This window comes from Patiria miniata, unplaced genomic scaffold (genome assembly GCF_015706575.1).
Source record: "Patiria miniata isolate m_02_andy unplaced genomic scaffold, ASM1570657v1 HiC_scaffold_13, whole genome shotgun sequence".
Taxonomy (NCBI): Eukaryota; Metazoa; Echinodermata; class Asteroidea; order Valvatida; family Asterinidae; genus Patiria; species Patiria miniata.
In genome coordinates this window covers 12,442,712-12,463,274 of record NW_024037051.1, presented here as the reverse complement: position 1 = coordinate 12,463,274, position 20,563 = coordinate 12,442,712, and the positions used below count along the sequence as shown (strand labels likewise).

General features: G+C 39.3%; 3 protein-coding genes across 7 annotated transcripts in view; 2 read left to right on the top strand and 1 right to left on the bottom strand.

Annotated features, from left to right (window-relative positions):
- The first annotated feature begins 1,779 nt into the window (after positions 1–1,779).
- LOC119721317 (glutamic acid-rich protein-like) lies at positions 1,780–8,054 on the top strand. Of its 3 annotated transcripts, none has more exons than XM_038191340.1 (6): positions 1,780–2,170; positions 2,462–2,567; positions 3,961–4,038; positions 4,520–4,624; positions 6,116–6,237; positions 7,226–8,054. In XM_038191340.1, exons 2-6 carry the CDS (start codon positions 2,499–2,501, stop codon positions 7,980–7,982), a joined length of 1,131 nt encoding a protein of 376 aa, XP_038047268.1. In that variant the 5' UTR covers positions 1,780–2,170; positions 2,462–2,498; the 3' UTR covers positions 7,983–8,054. The 3 variants fall into 3 exon arrangements, with proteins under 3 accessions (XP_038047268.1, XP_038047267.1, XP_038047269.1); XM_038191339.1 differs by lacking the exon at positions 1,780–2,170 and adding an exon at positions 2,177–2,304; XM_038191341.1 differs by lacking the exon at positions 1,780–2,170 and adding an exon at positions 2,186–2,333.
- Positions 8,055–12,550: 4,496 nt separating this feature from the next.
- On the bottom strand, positions 12,551–13,780 carry LOC119721318 (histone H1.0-like). Its single transcript, XM_038191343.1, has one exon. The coding sequence runs from the start codon at positions 13,684–13,686 to the stop codon at positions 13,102–13,104; it is 585 nt and encodes a 194-aa protein (XP_038047271.1). The 5' UTR covers positions 13,687–13,780; the 3' UTR covers positions 12,551–13,101.
- A 71-nt stretch (positions 13,781–13,851) lies between these two features.
- LOC119721315 (rhomboid-related protein 3-like) overlaps positions 13,852–20,563 on the top strand; it is a 45,406-nt gene continuing 38,694 nt past the window's right edge. The window contains exon 1 of one of the 3 annotated variants that reach the window (XM_038191337.1): positions 13,852–13,953. The gene's annotated coding sequence lies outside the window, so the exon portion shown is untranslated. Of the gene's footprint in view, positions 13,954–19,221; positions 19,371–20,563 lie in introns of those variants that run through there. The other 2 variants (XM_038191338.1, XM_038191336.1) reach the window with 2 other exon arrangements.

Sequence of the window (20,563 nt, the reverse complement as noted above, 5' to 3'; positions counted from 1 at the left end):
ATAAAGAAGCAGAAAATTAATGTCATTCCACAACTGAGTCTACATGCGTGCGAATATCTGTGGAGTATTTTAGTGGGCGGTGGCCCATGCCCCTAGCTCCCCAGAAGAGTTATAAAAAACGTAATCCTCAGCTTTGTTAAAATATACCGTGGCGCCTGCCACTCCCCAGTAAAATCGTGCATGCGGCAGTTCCAATTCTAGATACGAGCCATCACTTGTTTACCGTGTATGCATGGCGATCAGAGCAATTTAGCACTTGAAAATTAAGATATTAATGATTAGAATGAAGCCAAATTTGATATTATTGACACTTTTTTTCGTGCCAATCGGATTTCAACTTGAGGTAAAAATTCTGTCTTTACACAAATTTTATCTTAAGTCGAAATCTGGTTTTATTTTCAGTGGATAAAAATTTGACACGTAAATTTCGTTGAGCTTTATGAGGGCAATGCGACGGAATTCAATGAAGTTAACCAAGTTAATTATATTAAGGTTGGTATATCAGATCTGTCTCTCTCTGTTCTAAAAAAAGGTTTTGCCGCCCAAAAGCGTTCTGTGCGCACATTGACATGTAGCGCAATACTCGGTAAAATGACTGATTTTTTTCGTCAAGCAAATGACGTCATGGGCTATTTTTGGAAGGACTGGCACATACATGTACTGCACATGTGTTTCTGTATTTTCCTATTGATTGCTGTATTCTGTATATCTCACTTGTTCTCTCATTCGTTGTTAATTTCCTTATCAATCGTATGCTTGCTTTCTTGTTTTTATATATTATAAATGTGTGATGTGATCTCTCCGTCACTTGTTTGCATTTTTTTATCATCGTGTTCTCTGTGAGTGTTTTGTGTTTCATGTACAGTTCACTGTAATATGTTCAGGAATAGTGTTTCCACAACGTGCATCGCTGTGATTTGTTGATCTGTTACACGGCACCCTGTGGAGACATGGGTACAATAGGGAACAAAAGACTGAATACGTCTCCACAGGGCAATTTGAGATGAATACTTCTGCACAAGGTTATCACGAAAAAGATATATGGATTTTACTCAAAAACTAGGAATTTCCAAGGTGTGATGATGCATCGCAAATTTTATGTAAGGGATATTAAGTCCGAATTTCAGCCCAGGAAATTAATTCTGTTTAAAATAGGAGCATTTTGAAAGTACACTTTCAAACCTCGAAAACTTTAGTACACGAGAACAAAGAAATGACTCCACAAGCATACAAATTTCAGTATGGGTGTCTTCATTCATATTGCGTCACTTATGATTTGTTATCGTAATTTGAGAATGATCATTATATTTCCCTGGCTTCATGCTCTTTGCAAGAGTTGTGTTTCACGTCAAAATCTGTGCTGCATATGTGACAACTATATCACCAATCCTCCTTCCCCGGTAATGCAGAAATATCCCGCGGTCAATGATTATCGAAATACCCAGCATGATATGTAACAGACAATGACAGATCGAGAGTATACCCATCCACACAATCTCACTATACCCTATATACACACCCCAGACTATTTTACCTTAAACACATCCCCCAGTCTACCTCAAAAGAATTCCTGAGATTCTGGTAACACAATGACCAACAAAAAAAGAGGGGGGGGGGGGAGGGGGTTCCCCGTTACACATTGTGCTACATTATGATTATCGATATCCCACCCAATTAGCGGTGAAGGGTCTGCTAAAATCAAGGCGGATCTCAGCGATAATTGAAGAATACCCGGATACAGCATTTATCTAAATTCCGATTTGCATTAGTACACAACTCAACAGACTTTGCAGTCCAAAGTTCGACGAGAATTCTTCTTTGCTAGTTTCACATAACAAAGGCTGGACGAACTCATTGACCTTGGTACAGTACGCTCGTATAAAAACACTGTACATAACCTCCACTACGCCCAACCAGGGCTGAAGGGTATAGAAACACAATGCGATAATAATCAGTAAGCATCATATTTCATCATGTACCAGTTGGTCCACCGGGTTCAATCGCCATGATTTTTCGACAACTACTTCCCCCTCGCGGCCGGTAACGAGGCAATATCCGGTTAACTGGTCACATGGGTTTGCTGTCAGGGGCCACTAATTCACTATAAGAGTTCCGGGGCTTTCCCTTGTACGATATTGTCGCAACACAATAGCTCCTCCATCGCAACCGGGTGAGTGAGTTAAATTCTATTGAAAATGTGTCAGCACAGTACATAGACGATCACACTATTCACTTCACTGGCGATTTCATTCCCACCATTCGGCAACACACGCTGAGCGGTAACGGCGTGATGCACCTTGCCAGGTATATATATAGGCCTACAGATTGTTTTGGTGTGTATTTCTGCTGTTTTCAGTTAGTGAACTTAGTGTAGGCTCAGATAAGGGAGGATCACATCAGCGAATACAATGTCATGTATCCCTATGTATTGCTATAAAAGTTATTTTTCTTGCTCTTTCAGTACGGCACCACTCGGCAAGCACTCCCCAATAATCAAAATGGAGACCGACGACGAAGCCCAAATGGAGGGTTATCTGCAGAAGCGTTTCAGGAGTGGAATGGTGAAGGTACGTAGGCCGAAACCTCACAGGTGTTGCTGCACCCAGCAGATGAATCGAAGTACATGTATTGCAATATCAGACTGCTTGGATTTGTGTGCTAAAAAAAAACATGCAAAACTTAACTAAATCAGGCCAACTTTACTCACTCTTTGGCTGACAAAATTCTCCAAAAATGTTCATGAGGCAAAGACAAGGTCCTCAGTATTTCACCAGCCAAGTTTGAAGTCTCAATGCAATTTTTAAACGAGACTTTCCTTCCATATTTTGCACATGAGAGGAAAGTCAAGTGATTTCAAAATGAGGCTAAAGACTAGATGGTACATGTCCCATCATGGTCCAACTGTTTGAAAAGACTGACCGTTCATTCAGTGTCATTAGTCTGGTGGCTGACTACGGAGAAATGTGTATAAATAGAGACTAGTACCAGACATGCCAGATGTTTTGGCACAGTGGAATGATGCATTACTGAAGGGTTGTTGGACTGTTTGTTTCAGGTGCCAGTCTATTTTCTTGTATGTCATGTTTTCAATACCTTAAGTTTTGGGACTCTCATACACAGTATAGAGTCCCAAATTTCGGACTTCCACTGGATGATGATGGCTAGCGGCGATGTCCAGTCAACTTTCTGAGATTCTGATACTATACTTGAAAGTGTGACCGCTGAAATAAATGCATTTTATTTTGGAAACAGGACGCTAGTACCTTCGTCATTGCAAGTTTCTCTACCGACCCTCATCGGGTACCAACTCGTAAACTAACATTTTTATACCTCTATCTGATTTCCCTCGAATTTAAAGAAAATGGGGAAAAAAGTACTTTTAGTAATACACTGAATAAATGGAACGCCCAATCAATATTGTTTTCTTCGTATACGAATGTGACTGGATTTTGTTTGTTTAAATGATTGGATTGCAAAACATCTGGCCATGCATTGTTAAAACGGAACTTCGGTGGTAAATTTCCAGTAAATTCCATCGTACGAGCTCAGTTTACTGTATTTATTGGCAGCGTTTCCTTTTCATGGTTTTATTATAATGTCGAAGAGTATTGACTCTACTGTAGTGAAAATTGTACGTGTTTTCATGGATTTCAAACGTAATTTAAAGGCCGGTTATGTTACATCGAATCAAAATTATATGAACAATGGGAACGCAACAGGCTATCCCGGTATTTTTGTTGTTAATTCTGTCCTTTTCACATTCCGTATTTCTTATTTTATTCATTTTATTGTTTGTCATCAGTTGGTCTTCCACTTTCTGAAAACCCATTTCGAAAACAGGTTGTTTCAAAAGAGCGGGTTTCATGTTTGTAATTGCATAGCTGTGAAGTAATAACAGTTCACACAGTCTGATGTTACATGCAATAACGAACTCTTGAAATGATTCTCATTTGCTAACAGACCTTGAAAAAGAAATGGTGCGTGCTGAAAGATGGAGAGATACGATGGTATCAAAACAAGGAGGTCAGTCACCAAAACGTAAGCCAAATACATGTGTTTCTATTTGATAGGGATAAATCAAATTGGGAACACGGTTATTATTTGCTCAATCACACTTTGACCGTTTGGAAAACAAAATGTATGCAGGCTGATAATCCGGGTCAATATAACAAATAGCGATTTTTCGTAAAACATTTTCATTTTTCATTTCGTCGAAATCTCAATTTTTGGGGACGAATTAGCAATTTTCAGGGGTGTCAGCAATTTAATTTGGTTGATTTTTTTTGCGATGAAGATATGATTATCTCATTTGATACATGAATCGACATGTTTGAGATTGTTGGTCTTGATTACTGATCAGGTGACTAGCCGATTGGTCGCAGCAGTATGGTTATTAATTCATTTAAAACCACATTGCATGTCAGATTTCGGTACTGTAACGGCGAAGTGTTTTTTTAACAACGTAAGGGGAAATTCCATAGCGGCGTAGATTACTGAGAATTTGTTTTCTCTTTCCCAGGCCGAGATGTATCAGGATATCCTGCCAGTAAGCCGAGTGCAGACCGTGCGCTCTGCCGACAACCATGGGGTTGAGGTGGTCACCCAGCAGCATATCTACATATTGGTATGGACTGGAGCCTAATAGTTTACTTTGTTCGTGAATCCATACCCGAAGTATTAATGACATTCATTATAAATCAAAATGACAGCAATTTCCATGTTATGTTGCGGGAGTAATGCCCAACCGTACAGTGTACACACACCGGCTTAAAGGGAAGATACAACATTTGCAAACATCAAAAAAACGAAATGATCAAATTATCACGAAACATCTTACTGGATTGTTCAAGGGAATGGCAGTCCAAAGCATTCTGAAAAATCGTGGCTCCTGTGTGCTGACATTTGTAAGAAAACTTGTTTTTTCCAACGCTGGTCGGCCGACCAGCGTTGGAGAAAACTGTTTTTTTTTTCAAAAAGTGCTCCTAATTTTTCATATTTAGTTATTCCGCATTTTCTTTGCAATTGATTTCACACCCCGTACCTGTGAAGGGGAACAAGCCTAGACTGATCCTCTACCTTACAATTCCCTGACATCTATAAATTGATCTGTTTCAACTTAAAGGGAATATACAACATTTGCAAACATCGAAAAATACAACTACCAAGTTTTAACAAAATACCTCACTAGGATGTTGGTAAATGACAGTCTAAAGCACCCTGTAAAATTATGGCACCTGGTGTGGAGTCATTTTCAAGAAAATTGTATTTTTGTATAAATTTCCAACAGTGGTCGGCCGACCACCGTTGGAAAAACCTAACTATTTTTCAACTGCTGCTCCAAATTCACCATTTTTTTCACTCCAAATTTTGTTTGCTATTGGTTACATGTTCATGAACGGGTGCAGGCCAGCTAGACTGGTTCCCTTACCTTACAATTTTCCGGCATCTATAAATTGATCAATTTTATCTTTAGTGGAGTCAGGGAACCAGACTACTCCACCATTTGTTTGTTTCTTGGTTTTTCCCAGCATTTTCGAACACAAAACTTCAAGCATGTCAGTGTAACAATGTTTGATCTATTATACATGTAGTAACCCCTCAAATAGTTCATTTCTGAAAATTACAGCAAAAGCTAATGATGTATATTCCCTTTAAGTGGGGTCAGGGAACCAGACTACAAGAACATGGTTAGTTTTCTTGGATTTTACAGCATCTCCGAACCAAAAACGTGAAACAAGTCAGTTTAACAATATTTGCTATAACATTCTAATCCTCCAAATCCATAAAATTGCAGCAAAAGCAAATATTGTACATTCCCTTTAATTTCCCGATGTGCCCTTGATGCACTTTTTTTCCATGCAATATAATTATGCAACTTCCCTTTATTATCATCGATCGATAATGTATTAAAATTAAGAGGATATTGCTGGAGAATTCCCCACTCAATTTCGAGCCGCCGCTGTTTGCGCAGCGCTTGAGAAAATCAAACAATAAAAGAGGACAAAAAAAGTTAATTCTATAATAGAAAATTAGATTTGATTTTTTAGTAACTTTTTTTGGTTCAGATACAAAAAGGGATAATTGAGATTTTCTGTTGTTTCAATATTTGTTCAAGGTGGCATCGTGTGAGGAGGACCAGAAGAAATGGATCAAGGCGATATACGAGGCAATGAAGGACAAAAGACCCCGATCGGTGTCCAACCCGGAGGAGGGAAGCAAGGACGCAGATGTTAAAAGGTAGGAGCATGCGGGATGTATGCACTCCTACATACATAAAAAACAATTGAATCTAACAGAAGCGCAACATGATATAATCGTCTCTCGTCCAGGCAATCCATGAATGGATTCTTATTCTTTCATGGACCGCGTGGACAACATTGACCTTTGTTACTGAGACTCTCACTGCCTTCTTGAGATGACCCACAAGCTATTTTCATTATACAAAGTACAGTGGAATACCTTTATAGCGAGGTCCTTGGGACTTACTTTACAAATTACCTTGCTACAACAGATACCTCGTATTATCAGTAGGCCTAATGGAAAACCAAGAGAAACTAAGACTTGAGACTTAAAATGTCCTTGTTAAAGCAGGATAATGTAGAGTAGGGCCTGAATAAAAATTGAGTATTTTACACTTACATCTTGAGCAAGATTAAGTTTGTTTGAGTGTTGCGCAAATAGGTAAATAAGACTAGTGTACTCACCAAGCATCTCGTGTTTAATTCTCCCGAATGCACAATCAAGCAAGTTTTTGGGGTTCTTAAACCCAGTGACAGCAACGCTGGATGGTAACTTCTTTGGATGTTTGTAGAACCGGTTTTATTATACATGATGTATCTCATTGTGCTGTCAGTAAAATGCTGGAGGTCCACTTACTGTTAAAAGACATCACTTATAGAACCTGTATGCCTTCCTCCATCGGTCGCCAGGGTCTGGAAAAGTAAATAAAGTAAATTGTATTAGAATTATGATTATGACAAATATTCGGAGGCTGTGCATGTCTGTATCGTCAATGCATGCAGTGACTCGACTCGAACTGTATCAGTGTGTTAAAATGACTTGATTTGACCGGACGACGCAAGTCACAATAATTTATTTAATGACTCGTTATAGGTTCGCAATGGGTCGGTGTAATGTGCATTATTTTCTGCTGATTATAGAATAAAACTGCCTATCTGTGGCATTAATTTTCACGTCAGTTTGTTGTTCAATTCCATCTTTCAAGGAAAAGGTCATCGACGGGGCCGAAGGTCAGCATCAGTCGAATCCTCACCGGATTTCATAGGAAGTCAACGACTGACAACCAGCCCGGACAAGGCCAGGCTCAGTTTTACTTGGAACATCAATCACAGCAGCCTTCGTTTGCTGAGATCGGCGTCCAGGCTGATGTACAGAAAGCTCCAAAGTGTACGAGGGTCGAGGAAGGAGAGGAAGGGGAGCCGGAGGAGGAAGTCCTTGCTGACGATGTCTTGGAGAGGCAAGACGCAACTTCTCAGCCTTCAGCATCCGTCTCTCCACAGCAAAAGACAGACGGTGACAAATCAGTAAAGGGAGAGCGTTCTAGTTCTACCAACATGGACCAAGAAAGCAGCCTGCATCTTGGCAGCGACCTCCTGCCTGATGATGCAAGGGTCTCCGGGAATCATGTTCAGTCCGGGAGTGATTCCGAGGAGGAGGTTTCACCAGAGGCCCCCCTGGACAGTGGTGATCCGAAGCAGGAAGACGGGATGCACGAGCTGGAGCTGATGCTTCGAAAGTCAGTTTCAAGTGAGAACGGATACGAGAACAGCAAGGAGGTGTTTGGCAGTGACGTCGATGATGATGTTGATGATGATGATGATGGGGATGTTGGGGATGATAAAGATGACGAAGATCTAGAAGATTATGACATTGATGATGAGACTCCGGATGGAAACTTAAATAAGAAACAAGATGGGATATCCGCCTTTGAGCAACTAGAAGCCTTGCTTCAAAATTTCTGAACTGTCACTCGATTAACGGAAAAAGGAAGATAAAATAATAAAAATACACCTGTATACCTTATACAGGGTGAGAAAAAAAAGCAGAGCCAAAAACCCCCAAAATATATTTTAAATTTAAAAAAAAATGTAGCAAGCCAATTTCTTAAGATACTTTCAGATGAAAAAAATACTGAATTTGCCCAATCCTTTCAAAGAATATCACCATTTAAACGCAATGACCCTAAAACCCCTTTCTTAAAAAAAGGAATTTATTGTGTATTCTTACTGTTTGACATTGATTATGACACTGATGATGAGACTCTGAATGGAAACTTAAATAAGACACAAGATGGGATATCAGCCTTTGAGCAACTAGAAACCTTGCTTCAAAAGTCCTGAACTGTTCATCGATTAACAGAAGAAAAACACCTCGAGATAAAATAATAAGCTACTTTCAGAAGAAAAACTACTGAAATTGCTCAATCCGTTCAAGAATATCACCGTTTGAACGCAATGACCCTAAAACCTGTTTCGTCAAAAAAAAAAAAAATTACTATGTACAGTATGTTTTCTTACTGTTTGGAACAACAAAGAAAACGACACAGAATACATGTACATGTACTTGTTTTCAACAACTGTCAACGCCTGTAGTACACAATATATATATTAACAACCCTGGTAAGGCAAACAATATGATTTATAAAATCCACTTTAAAAAAAAAAGGGAAAAAAAGACGGGCCTTCAAAAGGACTTTGTTGAAAATGTTCAACTTTTAAACTGATGTTGTGAAAAATCGTATTTTTGGACGAAAGCGGTTTTCAGGTTATTGTGTTTAAATTGTGATTTTTTTTAACGGATTGAGCAATTTCAGTATTTTTTTATCTAAAGTAGCTTATGAAATTTGGCTTTGCAGTTATTATTTTTGGTGCTACGTATCTTTCTTTTAAATATGAAATATAATTTGGGGGGTTTTGGTTCCACTTTTTTTAATCGCCATGTACGCATCATGGCCCAGTGAGAATTGAGCCTGCTGGTCGGTTATTAACCGCTATATATCTTACAAGTTACCGCAGTTTGTTTCTCAGCAAGATTTGTACATGTACATGTAGTTGCATGGATTAATATTCGCACTTATAACTTCCATACTATACCACCCATCCTAATGATTAAACAAATAATAATAATAATACGAACAATATGCTAGTGAGGTTTAAAAGAATACAACATAATCTACTCTCTAAATGTAAATAATGAAAAAAAAATCACTCGAAGTTTTCCCCATATGCTCTTTAAACGGGGTGAGAGTAACTTCACTCTTTTAAGTGGTTTTCCACTATGGGCCATTGTGAAAAACCACTCAAAAAAAAAATCAAACTTCACTGTAAAAGAGTGGGGAAAAAACACTTGAAAAGAGTTGTCACCATGTGCCTCTTTAAAAGAGTGGTGTTTCACTCGTTTACATTTAGAGAGTAATTACATTGAAAACATGGGTTTGGGCTATCAAAAAGAATGAGGGCATTCATAAATGCAGTATTTTTTTTATGTAAGCACGTTTTTTGCACATGTTAGTACTTAATTAATATACAGTGACATAAACAGTAGCTAGCTCAGTCGGATTTCACTGTGAATTCTAGTTTGACATGTTCACAACATTTCTGATGATGGAACCATGCATGAATAATTCATCCATATTCAACTACAGATGTAATTTGCTCACCATGCAATCAACACCAAATGTCCAGTACAAGCCAGAACCAGATAAACTGGACTTAAGAAATCACGATGCAATGATGGAAAAACAAATTCTCACATTTTAGTATAAAAACAATGAATGTTCATGGCAGAATAGTGTTGTCACCGAAATAAATGATCCTTTCCATTGCACGAATGTAAAACATTCATTGTTTGTTTTATAATTATGAGTCCTGCATAAAATCATCATCATCTGATTGGCTATACTATTGTGACCGTGGAATAGAACTTCTATTTTTGCGGTGCGGCCAGGCTAGGCCGGGCCAGGCGTTGGCACGAACAATCCAGTCAATTTTCAAAAAATATGGCGATGGACTTCTTTTTAGGGGGTGATAATACTTGGATGGAATTTTCTCCCAAAAGTCAATGGTTACCCCCCTCCCCCCCCCCCCCCCCAAATAGCGGAAAGACGATGAAATGAGCTTTAATTTGATGAGTGTCTCAAATACCTTAGAGAGTTGAGAGTAGTTTCTGAAGTAGGCGTATTTATTGCTGGGGTCTATCATGGCAGTTTATTTACTAGTCTGCAACCCTAGCTATGATCCCGTTTCGGCAATGGCCTAATGGTGTAACTGCAAGCAAGTAAACAGGTCAAAAATCCGTTTGCCGAGCTCATGAATATTGTTATACATTCACATTTTTCAATATTAGAGAACTCTGAGCGCCATGGAATTGAGGGATTGAAGACATTACGACACTACAACTCTGGCCTGGACTTGGGGCTTCAATTTCTGAGCATTTCGGGTGTAATTGGGTCCGAAACACGGCGCTAAGAAGCCATGTTGTGGAGGATTTGTTTTCTTCAAAATTGTTACTTTTCCAGTTTGGGAAATACCCTTCGTTTTAGGGGTGTTCTTCTTTGGGTGAATTATTTTCTTTAAAATGACATTGGTCAACCCACCAAAAATTGATAGCAAAACGAAAGACGACATGTTGATCGTTTTTCGGCGCAGCCTAAACACGTACCTGTGAGAGTTCCGAGTATTTTAAAAAGAATTAGTTGAAGGGATTTATCACTAGTGTTTAAGGGAATTTATTTACTTCGTTGCACCCCTAAAATACACGTACATTGCACAGTGTATTGCGACAGTGATGCTGCACAGACCAATGAGCACCCGACTTGAGCCACGTCTACACATAATTATTTTTGTGCAAATCTGCCATGCTGCGGTAGGCTTTAGTCAAGTCCCACGCGCTGATCCGGACATGTGATGCACCCTGGATGCTGTCACGTAAAAAGACTAGTACGAGTGTCGTGGCTTCGCCACTCGACAGGTCTTTTTTCGTGCCATTATCATGGGCGCCATGCTTAGACACGCGCCTTGACTAAAGGCTACGCTGCGGCGATTATGAGAACACAAGAGGGCGCCATACTCGGGAAATCCCCCAACAGTGACTAGTGACAGCAGATAAACAAGCTTAGGCCAAAAAAAAAAGTCTCCGGTTTCTGGTATGGAGCTTGCCCCGTTTTTTTTTGCTTCAAATGGCGGCTGATGACTGCAAATGGTGCCCGACTAAACTTAGTGCAAATATCATGGAAGACCAGAGAGGCCACATAAAGCTTATTCTCGATCATAACCCCATTTAAAAACACGTTAAAATTGTGCAGCAGCAGGATTCCAGTCAAACCAGTGAGTTTGGCGATTTTGAGACATCATCTTTCATTGAAAAAAAAAAACATTTTTCATTTTGCCGACGCGCATGGCTACGGCGACGCGCGCGCATACCAGAAACCGGAGACTTTTTTTTTTTGGCCTTATGACCAGTCATTATACATGTACAATGTACATGTACATACTGTACATGCACAATTTTCAACGAAGTCAAGATTGTACAAGTACCATTTCTAGGCCGTGGACCGGATAGCAGTCGAGACAGAACATGCACAGTGGTAATTTCTCCTTTCAACCTTTGCGACTCAGGTTCACATCCCACCCAGGCCGACATAAATAATTTTGATTTCTGATTTGTACAGTGCATTGAGAGTTTCCAAATTACCATGCATAAAATCTGCGTCATGTACAAGTACAGTCGAATCTCGTTAGTACAAACTCTGTTAATACAAAATTCTGGTTATAACTAACATAAAGCCTTAGTCCCGACTGTGCATTTATGTGCACAATGAATGGGACTGATGTTCCTCTTAATACAAAATTCTGATACAACAAACAATATGGCTCTGTCCGAACGAGTTTGTATTAACGAGACTCGACTGTACATGTACGGTACTGTAGTTTTAATTTGTTCGGTGGGGGGGGGGGGGGGGGGCTCCTGTTAGAATGATTCCGGTCAGTAAAATTAACAACGAACGATCTCGCTGAAATAGCTTTAGGCCCCCCCCCCCCCCCCCCCCCCCCCAAAGTCTCCGGTTTCTGGTATGCGCGCGCGTCGCCGTAGCCATGAGCGTCGGCAAAATGAAAAAGTTTTTTTTCAATGAAAGATGATGTCTCAAAACCGCCAAATTCACTGGTATGACTGGAATCCTGCTGCTGCACAATTTTAACGTGTTTTTAGATTGGGTTATGGTCGAGAATAAGCTTTATGTGGCCTCTCTGGACTCCCATATATTTGCACTAAGTTTAGTCGGGCACCATTTGCAGTCATCAGCCGACATTTGAAGCAAAAAAATCAGGTAAAAAAAAAAAAAAGCCGCACCACTTTTTGGGCAAGCTCCATACCAGAAACCGGAGACCTTTTTTTTTGGCCTTAGTGGCCCATAAACAATGTACATGTATCAGTATTAAGCAAGCCTTTCCCGCGGCACCAAACTTTCCGCTGGTACATGTAACAAACGGCTACTACATGTACTAAACTTAGTTAATTTCAGCCAGGAAGATTGGTCTTAATCCACGATCTATTTATTCACAGTAATATATTTCAGGATAAATATTTTTTCACAAAAGATAAGCTTAACTTAGTAATGGATGATCCATGTTTCTAGGGTCCGACATTGAGTGAGCTGGGCCATGCTTTGGCAAGAGCGAACTACATGTCTCTATGGGTCTGACATGAGCTAGGGCCGTGCTTCAAAAGGCCTGTATTTTTGAGCTGTTTAACGTACTAGGCTCGTATCTGCTAACATGGAAGGAGTTCCACATCTACGATAGATCAGTTCAATAAAAATTCAAAAATCCTTTTGGAGCAGGTAATTTAGGAAAACGGCACGAGCCAAACAGCCAGTTCATTATACACATGTACACAATGTACTAGTACTAGCCAAAGTGTTAATGTTTTCAATGCATCTGCTTAAAAATGTACCCTCTCGGTAGAAAACACGGCAATCTACAGTACGTACATTTCCTTCAACACAATTGATATAAACATCATCCTTATGTACATCACAGACAAGCCTCCGCAGCTAAAACCCGCGTCTACAGTCATGACAGTTTATTTCTTAGTGGACTTCTTTCCCTTTCCCTTTTTGGAAGAAGATTTCTTCGCCACCTTTGGAGATGCTTTCCCGCCCTTCGCTGGTGCTGCAGACTTCTTCGAAGCTCCTTTCGCCTTAGCAGGTTTCTTGGATTTCTTCTCCGCTGCTGCCGGCTTCGGCTTGGACTTGCTCTTGGTTGGTGACTTGGTCTTCTTCGAAGACTTCGGCTTGGCAGCTTTCTTGGCAGCCGCTGGCTTCTTGACCTTCTTGGGCTTCGGCTTGGTGGTCTTTTTGGCTGGTTTCTTGGCGTCGGCCACGAGGAAGCTTCCTGATGCCCCGCTGCCAGTGGTGTGGGTGAGGGTTCCCTTCTTCTCCATCCTCTTCAGAGCAAGCTTGATGCGGACGTCGGCTTTGTCGGTGAGCTTGTTGTGGTTGCTCTTGATGTGCTTGACAATAGCCTGGCGAGAAGAGCCTTTCTTTTCGTTGAGGTCCTTCACCGCCTGCACGATCATGACATCGTACGACGGATGATCACTGGCAGGTTTCTTGGCTGCCTTCTTTGTTGGGCTTTTCGCCGGCTTGGGAGCTGCTGCAGCGGCCATTTTCGACTGATAAGACGTCGGCAAGAGAGGGCAGAATTGACAATCAGCTGGTGATATCCAGGTTCTGTGTTTTGATGAAAATTGCGACCGCTAGAGACGCGACCGGCTAAATACATCCATTGCGGACGTTGCAGAAACCACTCTGCACAGTGACTTCGAACGTGCGTAAAATGGCGAAGTCAGAACACAATGTACTTGTTGACTCAGCTAAATGCCTAATTACTCCACATTCCAGCCGCGTTGTGCCCAAATACTCCCCAAATTCAGGTAAAGCGATAATTTATCCAACAATTGTGTCTATTGTGGTGGATCCATGGACTTGGATGTTCGTTTAGCAGGACGTAAACGGTGAAGTCAAAATGTTTACAAAACAGATTTTCCAGGTTTGAATGTGTGCTGTAAATTCACCTTTTTACGAATTGACCACCAAATGATCTTTTACACATCTCCAATAACCATACTTTCACTGACTCTCGCGCTTTTGCTGAAAATCAACTAGAAATCGAACAATTTTACCACCGAATTTGACGTAACAAACACATCTTACGGCCTTTGGCCATGTTTAGCCATTGAATTGCCCGTAAGAAAATGTCGATTTTTCTCATTTTTCTGCAGAAATTTCACCTGAGATTTGCCATACATTTTCAAAATGCTTGTAGACGCCAGAAAACAAGCGTACCTGTGTTGATTTGGTAACCAAATACGTCAAAATCACAGTTATTTTCCGTACCATGTTCAACGCAATACGGTGATTGACCTTAAAAACCTGTGTCGTCACTGCGGTTAGAAATCTCCTGCAAAGTGAATATTTCCAGCTATAAATTGCAACATGTAATTGATTTTCAGCTTTTCAAACGATTACAGACATCAAAGTTGATTAATAATTACATGAGAGAAAAACCAATCAGTCAAGCGACTTTTTTCCATTTAAATTTTTTGAAATAAGTGATTTTTATGTTTCATTTTTCATCATCGCATTTACTGAATCAATCCGACCGTGCTTCGACAGAACCAAATTTTTGGTCGAATGTAGTTTCAAATTGGGTTGGGAAATACCATATTTTTAGCATTCGACAAATTCAAAATTCATGTTTCCACAACATATAATATGATTACGCCCTTATCTATTTTATGTCTTCTTTACTGGACGTTTCGTTGAAATTTGCCGTCCATTTCGTACATGGCTTTGACAGTGTAAGCCCGTTGCAATCTCCGTTTCGACGTGACTCGGCTTTGACATTGCATTTGAAGTGTACAGAACGAACACAATATAGCACGCATTCATCGAAAAACATTATGAACTGTACGGAACTGTTTGCATTTACATGTATTTCATTTCCCTCGAAAGTTAACATTCGGTGCCAAACAACTACATATAAACTATTTTATTCTAGATAATTGTTAGTATGGAGAAAAGTGTTAATCACTGAAGAGTGAAAAAGAAGGGAAAAAAGGAAACTTTTCTCTTGGATGTTGGACCGTGAGATCACTTATCAACCCACCCGATACGAAAGTGCTCCGTTGCTCATTTTTACTGCCTGAACCTGCAAATGTTTCCAGACCTTAGCTCACAAGAAAAAAATTACGAGGAGTCACTTTTTAGGCTTCTTTGGACCCATGTTCATGAATAGTATTCGGAAATGAGAACTGCGAAAAATAACAATAAAAAGGTAAAGGGAAGATTGTTTTATATGCTAAGCAGCTATTTGGGAAAACATCATACCTTTTTATAGCTTTTCAGTTCCAACATTTAATTGACATTTTGAAAACAATTTGAGGAATCTACATAGTTAACCTTTTCCACTTTCAGAATCTCTACAGAAGACTTTAATTACAATCTGTGTTTTTTACCATGTGGATCATGGATGTCTCATCAGCTCATCATGGACAGTTATTAGTTAATGTTCATTTTTTTGGGGTCTAGATGTGATTATTTTGGCATTTAGGCCTACGTGTACATTTTGGTACCCCTTGTCACAAACAAGCTCAATTCTTACCAAATGAAGTTTTACTGTATTTTTTTTCATTTAAGAAAACGGTTGTTTGTATTGCAAATGGTCATACATATATCAAGTTTCAATGTCACTGATAGTTAGTTTTGCTTGAATACAATTCTTGCAATTCTTGCAAAAGAGTTATTCACATATTTGCATTTATTTCACTGACAGTTGTGTGCATATATTATGCATTGAATTTAAAAATGCACACATATTGTATTCCTTTTTTATGGAACCATTTCTAGGAAAACTAGACATGCATGTGTTTATCACGTGGACAAACACAGTGCTGTTTCGGTGTTCTTTTTTCTCGCATGCATGGTTACTGCTCATAATCCATAATGAAAAATTACAATTTCAACCAAAAATGACAATGTCAACCACATCCTTATGGATGTGAAAAACATTTAAGTACATGTACCTTTGAGAAAAATGACCCATTGACATAGAGGATTTATTATTAAATCCAAGGGTTAGTAACTTGTAGATAGCAATTTACCTAAGTAACTTAACTTTCAATAATAACCTAGATTTTTAAATTCAAGTGCAACATTTAAGAACACTGCTTAGGCCAAAAAAAAAAATAGTTCTGCTTCCAATTTCCCTACCTACCCTATTCTGACAGTCCTAACCCTAATTTTTTTATTGGAAAAATGAGAAAAAAAACACCCAAAACCATCATTTTATACCTTTTACCCTTGACAACATGCAGACGCCTCCATAGGATCGTACACAAAAAAACCTACCTACCCTATTTTCGAATGCCATGTAATCGGAAGCAGAACTATTTTTTTTGGGCCTTAATTCTGGTATTCAAGGGCTAGTAAAACTGCATTGTAGGAGACAGTTTTTCGCTTGCATATATACATGTATTAAGAAGTAATGAAAAATACTTCGCAGGCCAATTGTGCATGATGACTAACATATTAAACACATTTCCTTGATGACAATATGTAACATAATGGGATTGTTATTTTCTGTCCAAGTATTTTCATTCTTCCATGCCCATGTGCATGTACATGTATACACTAAACATGTACACTGCATCAACCAAAGACACAGTAGAGTTTCTGTTGATAAATTGATTACACATATGCCTAAGTTGATTACGTTAAGTTAATCGCAAATTACTGGCATACATGTATTTACAAAAAAAATTATACACTAACTGGTAAAATAAACGTGATATTATTATGATTACAAAGTTTGAACGGATAGACTTATGAGGTTTAGCAGGTGCAACTTTTTCAGTGTTGTTTATTTTCATTTCATATTGTAACTATTGTATGCAATTGTCTACTAGAAACAAACTGTTATAAACTACTTGTATTAATTCGAACAATTAATATTCATTGTGGTTGCATACAGTTGCACTTGTAGGTTATCTATGGCCTAGTTATGGCACATCATGCATAACAGTAATTACAATGGAACAGCGCCCTCACACTGTTGGCTTGGATGTCATGACCTCTGCCCTGTTTGCAATTCAGGTCATGACATCCGGGGTCTTGTGTTCTATCGCGCATTCACGTCGCATGACCCGGTTTTCGATGCCGTAAAAAAATTGTCAAATTGACAAAAATGTCTGTTGCAGAACACGATTCTCAAGTTCTCCCCCCTCACAAACTGGAAATACATTTAAGTACAGGCATATGGGCATGATGGACATTCAGTACGCTGACTCATGAATCTTTCATCAGTCAGTGTTGTAGTTGAGTACTAGTATCCGAGTACAAAGTACTTTGGAGTACCATGTTATCAAGTTTTACTCGCATCCGAGTACATGTACTTTGACCCTTGAGAATTGAATGAGTACGGGTACCCGAGTCCAAGTACTTTGACCTTTGAGTACAAGTTTTGTGAAGCCAAGTCCAAGTATTTGGACAGTCTACGAGTACGAGAACTGGACCTCCGAATCTGACTTTATCGCACACTCAAGTGAAAACAATTAAAATCTCAAGTAATGAATTATGAGTGCAAACTGAAACCTCCAATTCAGCAACATGTATGTTATGGACTACTTTTGGGCCAGACTTCTTGAAAGCCAATTCTCCAAGTGAGGTTTTTTTCATTCAAAACTACATTACTGGATTTTTCACCGAATGAGTTCTTATTATCGAATGCAAGTACTATGATGATGGAGTGCGTTAATAGTCAAGTTTGAGTACATGTTCTTTGCTTCTCGAGTCTGAGTACCGTGAATTGAGTCCGAGTAGATATTCTAGTTCGAGTGAAAGTACTCCTTGTATTTTCAAAAAGTACTTGAGTTGTGTTTGAGTACGAGTATCGAGTACGAGTACTACAACACTAAGAACATTTAGGTGAAGAAAATGTTCAATCCCAACTCCCCCCCCCCCCCCCCTTCAAAGATTACACACACACAATTTAGTAGCGTAGGCCTTTTTTATCACTCTAACTGCACTGAGTTAAAAAATATTCAACATATCATGGGTTGAATTTCGGGTTGATAGTAATTTTTATTTAACAAAATGTTGGCACAAACAGACCGTAGGCCTACTAAAATTTTGTGTATAAGTTACCTTGACCGGAGCACAAACAGTCACTAATGACTACATGTACGGTAGAAACTACGGTAGAGCAAATGAGAAAATGCAGAATACCAACACTCATCACTTTCAAAACATATAGTAGGCCTATCACAAAACTTGTAAATTAAGTGTAACTGTTGACCAGTACTGCTGCAGTATCAGTAGGCAATGTACATGTACTTGCACAGTAATTCCTCCTAACCAACTGCTCTTACACAAGTTACAATACATTGTAGTTTACCATGTTTACGATACATTACAAAATACAAATCAACCTTTCGGAAAGAATGTAGTAAGTTATCCAGACGCCAAGTTTGTGTACAAAGTCTATAGAGAAAATTGAAAATGTTTCTCAGGATTCCATGAATCCATGTCAGTCGAAGTCCCACATGTCCCACATTCGTGCCCTTTTCAACATTTTTGCAATGACTGACCTTCAGATATTGATGAAAAAGTTGCGTCATCAGGATGCAACATTCTTTCCAAACTGACCTCCATGGTCTTTCGGCTCACCCCTTTCAAGACTCTTTCTTCTTGCAACTTCAGAAAATGGCAACTTATCTATTTGTTCCCGCCATTAGCTTCTCGCGCACGTGGGAAAATGACAGCGCCGTTCTAGTTTATCAACATCCGGTTCAAAGTGGCAATCAAATTTTTCTCGGCATATTTATTATTTGAAGGGGTGATAAGATATAGTGACGGTAGATGTGCACATTTTATTTTAATTTTACTGACTAAATCAAGTAAGAAATCCAATGATTAATGCCTAGGATATTTTTCTTAGTCATACAGTTGGATTTGTATTCCTTTTTAAACATAAGTTACCATTTTGGCACAAATACTTATCCATGCAGGCAAAAAAGTCACCTATGTACAAAATCAAACAGTCCGGCACGGGTGAACAAAACAATTGTTTATGGAGCTTGTATATGGTAGCAGACGTCATTACGCACAGCCGAACTGTGAGAACTTGAGTGTGAACTACACGTCGCATAATACTAGCGATTTATCGTCTGCACAGAATCTGGACACATTTGTACACACGCATATCGCATGCAGTGCAGCACACACTTTTTTACTTGCAACACGTGTGAGTACGGTAGTGGAACCAAGAAAAACTTCTTGACCAATAAATTTGGTAAGTCAGAACTGTGGCCGGAAATTATTGTAAACTTTCTGTTTAGAATTTGTTTTTAGGAAACCGATGTTATATTAATGTGTCATAATTAAAAAAACCTTTGACACTGACAGGACTGACAGAAGCTTACACCACTGTACACTGCACTGACATGACTGATGATGGCTCTCTGCACAATATGACCTGGAAAAGTTTGAATAGGAAGGTTGAATCATGCCGTCGAGTCTCGTTAGTAGTACAAACTCGTTCGGACCATGGAGGTAGATGTTCGTTAGTCCGAGTAACTTGGACCCAACTTATCACCTTTTTTAACATTTTGGACATGGTCTGGCGATAGTGGGCAGACCATGTCCAAAATGTTAAAAAAGGCGATAAGTTGGGTCTTGGACTAGATGTTCGTACCGTTCGGACCTAGCCAAATTGTTTGTTATATCAGAATTTTGTATTAAAAGGCACATCAGTCCCATTCATTGTGCACATAAATGCACAGTCAGGACCAAGGCCTAATGACGTTTGTTATAACCAGAATTTTGTATTAACAGAGTTTGTACTAACGAGAGTCGACTGTGTAATTGTTTTGTTTAATATGAATTGTTTCATGTTGGGGAAAGAATGTGGCAACCTGATGCTGCTTTTTTTCCTTCATATATCATCCCAATGAAGGTCAGTCATTGCAAAAATGATGAAAAGACATGAATTTGGGATTGAGAAACATTTCCAACTTTGGTAGGAAATACTTGGAAAATTCTTGACTCTCCATAGACATGATAGACTTTGTACAAAACCGCTGATATGGCCACACAAAAAAAGTCTCCGGTTTCTGGTATGGAGCTTGCCCAAAAAGTGGTGCGGCCGCGTCGCCGACGCGGCTTTTTTTTTTTTTTTACCTGATTTTTTTGCTTCAAATGTGTGCTGATGACTGCAAATTGTGCCCGACTAAACTTAGTGCAAATATATGGGAGTCCAGAGAGGTCACATAAAGCTTATTCTCGGCCATAACCCAATCTAAATCACGTTAAAATTGTGCAGCAGCAGGATTCCAGTCAAACCAGTGAGTTTGGCGGTTTTGAGACATCATCTTTCATTGAAAAATACACTTTTTCATTTTGCCGACGCGCATGGCTACGGCGACGCGCGCGCATACCAGAAACCAGAGACTTTTTTTTTTGGCCTATAGCGTCAGGTTGCAACAT

Bases quoted from the DNA above. Each gene is read 5' to 3' on its own strand.
- LOC119721317 (XM_038191339.1), top strand. The intron at 2,568-3,960 runs GTACGTAGGCCG...ATTTGCTAACAG, and splicing joins TCAGGAGTGGAATGGTGAAG to ACCTTGAAAAAGAAATGGTG. The intron at 4,039-4,519 runs GTAAGCCAAATA...TCTCTTTCCCAG, and splicing joins AGGAGGTCAGTCACCAAAAC to GCCGAGATGTATCAGGATAT.
- LOC119721318 (XM_038191343.1), bottom strand. From the start codon at position 13,686: ATGGCCGCTGCAGCAGCTCCCAAGCCGGCGAAAAGCCCAACAAAGAAG.